The sequence below is a fragment of the Rhinoraja longicauda genome, chromosome 12 (assembly GCF_053455715.1).
Source record: "Rhinoraja longicauda isolate Sanriku21f chromosome 12, sRhiLon1.1, whole genome shotgun sequence".
NCBI lineage: Eukaryota > Metazoa > Chordata > Chondrichthyes > Rajiformes > Arhynchobatidae > Rhinoraja > Rhinoraja longicauda.
Genome location: NC_135964.1, coordinates 27157846 through 27165568, shown reverse-complemented (window position 1 = coordinate 27165568; position 7723 = coordinate 27157846). Strand labels below are relative to the sequence as shown.

The window sequence follows — 7723 nt, the reverse complement described above, 5'->3', positions numbered from 1 at the left end:
GCATGCGCAGTGCATCAAGCCGAGGTGAGTTCCTGGTCAATGCTGAAAAAAGAGGAGGAATGTGTATTAGTAGCGGTTCAGCAGGTACATTGAGTGAGATTTCCCTTTGTAGTACGATGTACCAGTCCGAAGAATGGTTCTGACCTGAAACGTCCCCCCCCCCCCCCCCTCCTCCAATGATAGACACAAAATGCTGGAGTAACTCAGCGGGACAGGCAGCATCTCTGGAGAGAAGGAATGGGTGACGTTTCGGGGCGAGACCCTTCTTCAGACTTCAAATGTTTTTCTTTGTAAACCAGTATCTGCAGTTCTTGTAGTCCCATTTAGTTTCCTAATACAGTAGTGGCGTCACCGCACAGGTAGCAGGTGAAGAAGGCTTATGGCATGCTGGCTTTCATCAGTCAGGGAATTGAGAATGGAGTAAGAATTAACAGCAGATGCTGGTTTATACAAAAGATAGACATAAAATGCTGGAGTAACCAGGCGGGTCAGGCAGCATAAGTTCATAAATTCCAGGAGCAGAAGTAGGCCATTCGGCCCATCGTCTACTCTGCCATTCAATCATAGCTGATACATCCCTCGCAACCCCATTCTCCTGCCTTCTCCAATAACCCTTGACACCCTCACTATTCAATAATCTGTCAATCTCCATTGACCTTAAAACTATACAACCCACACATGTACTCACCCTCACAATTACATTCACCCACTTACACACCCACTCAATCATCCACTCACCCACACAATCCTTGGGTTGTAAGCAACCCAAGTGAAATATGAGGTGCTGTTTCTCCAATTTGTGTGTGGCCTCATTCTGGCAATGGAGGAAGCCCAGGACAGAAAGCTCAGTATAGGAAGAAGTTATCAACTGGGGGATACAATAGGCCTTGGCAGACCGAGCATGTGTTCAGCGAAACAGTCGCTGAGTCTACACTTGGTCTTGCCAATGTACACGAGCCCACTTCAGGAACACCAGATGCATTCGATTAAGTTAGAGAAGGTGCATGCATTGTTTTTGCTGGAGTGTTGGAGGTTGAGAGGAGACCTGATAGAAGTATATAAAATTATGATAGACATAGATAGGGTAGACAATCAGAACTTTTTTCCCAGGATGGAAATGTGAAAGACTAGAAGGCATAGATTTCAGGTCAGTGGATGAAATTTTAAAAGAGATGAGCAGGCCAAGTTATTTTACACAGGCCTGGAATGGTTTTTAGGGGTGATGGTGGAGGCAGGCATGAAGGTGGTATTTAAGAGACTTTTCGACACTTTAAATATGTAGGGAATAAAGTGATATGGATCACATTCAGCTGAGGAGATTAGTTTAATTTGGCGCCATGTTCAGCACAGAAAAGTCCTGGCAATGTCCTCATAAATATATTCTATGCGCTACGTGTTCTGTTTACTAAAACTCCTGTGAAAGGAAACTTTGTTTCTCCCGATTTACCCTTCCAATCCCATCTTCATTTTGTATAATTCAGTTAATTCTTCCACAACCCTTTGCTGTAAGGTGAGTAGATTTACATGTTTTGATTCTTGCAGCCATTATAAAGATCTGTGCACCCTCTAGCATTGCAAATACTTTAGATTTAAAAAATGTGTTTTACATTTAGTCCCACCTAATGTGTTCACTCTTGTAACTCTTACAGTTAAACACGTTCTTTTTTTATTATGAATGTGAAAGACTGCTCAGATGTTTAAACAGTCCTGCAGTTGGGTCATTGGCAACTTGACTTGGAGGCCGAATCGCTTCAGAAGGACCTACAGAGAGTTTCAGACGATGAAGCCAGTCATGACCACAGACCGGCAAACATCCAGACTTTTGTTGAACCATTACAATAAAAATGGACCAAATAAACTACAGTTGGCAAGGCATTGTCATTATTTTAACGAGCTACTACAGCTGGAAGCTGTGAGGAAATACATTGAGGCCTTGAAGGATGAATACAAACAAATTAACAATGGAGTGAATTACAACCAGTTGGCTCCACTTATACCTCTGTTGGAGGAGATGCAATCATCAGAAAAAGATTTACTGGAGTTGGAATCGATGTATAAAAGTAATCAAAAGTTTCATTTTTATATTTCACATTAAAATTGCATGTTTTTTCTCCTTAGAATATAGAAAAATAGCATGGGAATAGGCCGTGCGGCCTGCAGTTTTTGAGCCAAAAATGACGCTATCATAAACTAATCTCATTTTCCTGCACATGAACAATATCTCTCCAATCCCTGCATTTCTAAAAGCTTCATGAATGCCACTATCATATCTGCGTCCATCACTACCCCAGGCAGCGTTCCAGGCACTCACCAACCTCTTCTTATAGCTGTTACCCTCTAATCCAGGCAGCATTCTCGTAAACCTCTTTTATACCCTCTCCAATCCACTGTAATTGGCTGATCAAAACTGCAGGCAATAGTCCAAATGTGACCTAACAAATGTCCTCTAAAGCTGCATCATGACTTCTTGACCCTTACACAGTGCCCTCCATAATGTTCGGGACAGAAACCATCATTTATTTATTTGTCTCTGTACTCCACAATTTGAGATTTGTAATAGAAAATATCACATGTGGTTAAAGTGCACAATGTCAGATTTTAATAAAGGCCAATTTTATACATTATGGTTTCACCATGTAGAAATTACAGCTGTATTTATACATAGTCCCCCCCATTTCAGGGCACCATAATTTTTGGGACATAGCAATGTCATGTAAATGAAAGTAGTCATGTTTAGTATTTTGTTGCATATCCTTTGCATGCAATGACTGCTTGAAGTCTGCGATTTATGGACATTACCAGTTGCTGGGTGTCTTCTCTGGTGATGCTCTGCCAGGCCTGTATTGCAGCCATCTTTAGCTTATGCTTGTTTTGGGGCCTAGTCTCCTTCAGTTTGCTCTTCAGCATATAAAAGGCATGCTCAATTGGGTTCAGATCCGATGATTGACTTGGCCACTCAAGAATCGACCATTTTTAGTTTTGAAAAAACTCCTTTGCTGCTTTAGCAGTATGTTTGGGATCATTGGCTTGCTGCAAAATGAACCGCCGACCAATGAGTTTTGAGGCATTTGTTTGAACTTGAGCAGATAGGATGTGACTATACACTTCAGAATTCATTATGCTACTACCATCAGCAATTATATGATCAATGAAGATAAGTAAGCCAGTACCTTCAACAGCCATACATGCCCAGGCCATAACACCCCCATCACCGTGTTTCACAGATGAGGTAGAATGCTTTGGATCTTGGGCAGTTCCTTCATACTTTGCTCTTGCCATCACTCTGATATGAGTTAATCTTCATCTCATCTGTTGACAAGACCTTTTTCCAGAACTGTGGTTGCTCTTTTGAGTATTTCTTGGCAAACTGTAACCCGGCCATCCTATTTTTGTGGCTAGCCAGTGGTTTGCATTTTGCAGTGTAGCCTTTGTATTTCTGTTCATGAAGTCTTCTGCGGACAATGGTCATTGACAAATCCATACCTGACTCCTGAAGAGTGTCCCTGATCTGTCGGACAGGTGTTTGGGGATTTTTCTTTATTTAGAGCGAATTCTTCTGTCATCAGCTGTGGAGGTTTTCCTTGGCCTGCCAGTCCCTTTGCGATTAGTAAGCTCACCAGTGCTCTCTTTCTTCTTAATGATGTTCCAAACAGTTGATTTTGGTAAGCCTAAGGTTTGGCTGATGTCTCTAACAGTTTTATTCTTGTTTCTCAGTCTCATAATTTAGACCTCCCAACATTTGATTTTACAAATTCATAATTTTGATGTCCAAAATTCAGAATTTTACATCAAAATTCATAATATGGTGCCGAATGCAACTTTTCAGCAAAAAAAAGGTATTCACACCAAATGCGCATACGCGTTGCGCTACATTCATGTGTGAAAAATGAATTATTTCCAACAGTCTGTAGTTCTTGGACTACATGTACAATGTCAGCCCTATCATGAGTATATTCTGCCATTTATAGAAAGGTTATTGAACAGAGATACTTTTTTGCAACACAAAGAAAAAATTGTTTTGTTTTGTTTTTTCTATTTTGCTTTTACCTTACACATCCCAATTCTCGGTATTGAATAAAAGAACAATGGTCATAAAATGTATGACTAAGTTATGATGAAAGAGTTGATATATGCAACTCGACTAAGCATACGGAAGTACTTGTTGAAGTAAATTCACACATTAATTGATAATCAGCCCAAAAAGGTGGTAATTGGCTTTTCTGCTGTGTTTTATACTTTAACCCAGTATTAACTAATTAATATAGTTATATAATCTTGCACTTAAATTTAATATTTATTTATTACAGTTCCACCACTGATTTTCTGGCACTCTTGGTTCCAGAGCTTTGCTGGTTAATCCAGCTGGCCAAGGAAGTCAGCTATGGGGATAGATATGCTGGCTCCAGCTGGGCTGGAGTTTCAGTGCCCCGGCCGCAGGTTGCAAATTCAACCCACCGATCAGCCATGGAAGTCCCGATGAGGTCGAGATTGGCTGCCTTGCCCAGCCTGGGTGCCACATTTTCGGGGAGACTTCCAGGGCGGGGGTATTTCTCACGGCCTCTAGCAGCCGAATTGACAAATTGCAATTACCGACTGTTTTGCGGAAAAGTGTGAGGCAAAATCGGAATGGTGGAAATTAAATAAGAAAGTGGAAACTTTCCGCCAAATTCGGAAGGGTTGGGAGGAGTGATAATGGCTTCTTTGGCTTTCATTGGCACAACTTTGGTACTCATGTTGATAAACAGTAATAAAATTTTCCAAAGGTAATAGAAAGACTGGAGGAAAGACTAGGGGCTGCATTAAGGAGGCAATTAAACAGACCTGAGCAATTACAAACACCTGTGAAGCCCTATGTCTCAAACATTATGGTGCCCTGAATTGGGGGGATTAGGTATAAACACAGTTGTAATTACTACATGGTGAAACCAAAATGTATAAAAATGGCCTTTAATAAAATCTGACAATGTGCACTTTAACCACGTGATTTTTTTTTTCTAATAAAAACCTCAAATTGTGGAGTACAGAGGCAAATAAATAAATGATGCATCTTTCTCCCAAACATTATGGAGGGCACTGGAGTCATTGCCCTGACCAATGAAAGCAAGCATAACGACTCTATTTACTTGTGTTGCCACTTTCAGGGTGCCATGGGCTTGACCCCAAGATATATTTTGCTGCACAGTGAGGAATAAATAAAAAGAATAAAGGTGAAATGAGAGGAAATGAATTACTGCTGAGCAGATACTGACCACTGGATGCTCAAGTTACTATACACACATTCTACACTGAAATCCCAGATATATAGTTTGGCCTGTCTACCAGAGAAATTACTAATTTAGACAATGAAAAAAATCTAATTTTAGTTTTAGTTTTTAACAATTGTTTGTTTTAATTTCATAAACATTTCCTTTTCAGGTGTGAAAGCCAGAGCTGACCAGGAACTAATACAGTTGGTGTTTGAAGAACGTCAGCAGCTCCATAAAAACATTGAAGTGTTGCAGGGGAAGGTGAGTTCAAACACGTAGCTTGGAAGTTCTTCATAAGTGGTACAGTTAGCTTATGGTATATTAACATTTATACTTTTCATGCTTCACTCTCTACATCTTCAGCTTCTTCACACCCTGGTACAAAGAGATGAACATGACAAAAGTAACACGATTCTTGAGGTGACAGCTGGAAGAACAACAGGAGGTGAGAATTTACACAAGACAATCACCATTATATATTAGAACACAGAACATAAAACAGTACAACAAAAGAACAAGCCCGTGTCTATGCTGAACATCATAGACACGGTACGGTAGCGCAGCGGTAGAGTTGCTGCTTTACAGCGAATGCAGCGCCGGAGACTCAGGTTCGATCCTGACTACGGGTGCTGCACTGTAAGGAGTTTGTACGTTCTCCCCGTGACCTGCGTGGGTTTTCTCCGAGATCTTCGGTTTCCTCCCACACTCCAAAGACGTACAGGTATGTAGGTTAATTGGCTGGGTAAATGTAAAAATTGTCCCTAGTGGGTCTAGGATAGTGTTAATGTACGGGGATCGCTGGGCGGCACGGACTTGGTGGGCCGAAAAGGCCTGTTTCCGGCTGTATATATATGATATATGATATGATATATCATGCCAAGACCAACTCTTATCGCTTGCACACAGTCCATACCCCTCCATTCCCTACATATCCATACATCTATCCAAAAATCTCTTAAACGCCACTATCATATCCGCCTCAGTCACCACCCCTGGCAGTGCATCACCTTTAAAAAACTCAATCGTTAGTAAAACACAACCTGCAGCATACAAAGCCATGCTGAGCAGCCCTAATTAACCCATTCTCTTCCAAATGAGAGTAAATCCTATCCCGATGAATCCTCAGCTGTGGCTTCCCAACCACTGGTGTGTGGCTCACCAGCCTATAATTCCCTGGTTTCTCACTTTATACATAAAGGACAACATTAGCTACTCTGCAGTCCTCTGGGTGTGACTAGAGAAGATGCAAAATTATTTGTCAAGGCTCCCTCAGGCTCTTTTGCCCCTCTCAATAACTTGGGATAGATCCCATCAGGTCCTGTGGATTTATCCTCCTTAATGCTCATCAAGAGCCCCTACAACACCTCCTTAATCTCAAACTGCCCTTGCATATTAGTATTCACCACACTGATCTTGCTGCCTCCATGTCGTCCTCCTTGGTGAAAACAGATGCAAACTACTCGTTTAGTACCTCAATGTATTGTTGCTTGAGACACTTTTATCTGGTCAGGAGCTGAATCCCGCGATACAGTGGATTGGCAGCATTCATGCAGGGAGATGGTTGGGATACAGCTGGTGATGTCAAGAAAGATTGTCCAGAGCTCACCCTGCTGACTGATGCTTACTGTCTCCTTGATAGCCTTGTGTATGAAAGGCAGGATAGACCCCAAACTCCAGCGAGTGCAGGTTCAGACCTATCAAACACTCATCATCATATATTAACCCAATCATCCCTGGAATAAATCTTGTAAACCTCCTTTGGACCCTCTCCAACACCAGCACACCCCTCCTCAGATATGGGGCCCAAAACTGCTCACAATACTCCAAATGCGCTGTGACCAGTACCTTATTAAGCTTCAACATTGCATCCCTGCTTTTATTTTCTAGTCGTCTCAAAATGAATACTAACATTGCATTTACCTTCCCTATGACCAATTCAACCTGCACATGAACCTTTTGGGAATCCTTTAACAGCACTCTCAAGTCCCTTTGCACCTCCGATTTCTGAATCCTCGCCCCATTTAGAAAATAGTCTATGCCTTTATTCCTACTACCAAAGTGAATGACCACATATTTTGCTATGCTGTATTCCATCTGCCACTTTGCCCACTCTTCCAACGTGTCCAAGTCTTTTTGCAGACTCCGTCGTTCTTCTACACTACCTGCCTCTCCACCTGTCTTTGTATCATTCGCAAACTTGGCAACAAAACCGTCAATTCAATCATCAAAATCATTAATATACAACGTGAAAAGTAGTGGACCCACATTGACCATTGCGGAATACCACTAGTCACTGGCAGCCAACCTGAGAAAGCCCCCTACATTCCCACTCTTTGCCTTCTGCCATTCAGCCAATCTTCTATCTATGCAAGTATCTTCCCTCTAGACACAAAATGCTGGAGTAACTCAGGCAGCATCTCTAGAGAGAAGGAATGAGTGACGTTTCGTGGTCAAGACCCTTCTTCAGACTAATGTCG

At 41.7% G+C, this 7723-nt stretch overlaps 1 protein-coding gene across 1 annotated transcript in view; it reads left to right on the top strand.

The window, feature by feature from the left end:
• Window positions 1–14: 14 nt before the first annotated feature.
• LOC144598819 (peptide chain release factor 1, mitochondrial-like) overlaps window positions 15–7723 on the top strand; it is a 30377-nt gene continuing 22668 nt past the window's right edge. Inside the window, exons 1-4 of the mRNA XM_078409274.1 lie at window positions 15–84; window positions 1650–2060; window positions 5416–5507; window positions 5610–5691. Of these exons, the coding sequence (XP_078265400.1) occupies window positions 1694–2060; window positions 5416–5507; window positions 5610–5691 (541 nt within the window). The 5' untranslated portion in view covers window positions 15–84; window positions 1650–1693. The remainder of the gene's footprint in view (window positions 85–1649; window positions 2061–5415; window positions 5508–5609; window positions 5692–7723) is intronic.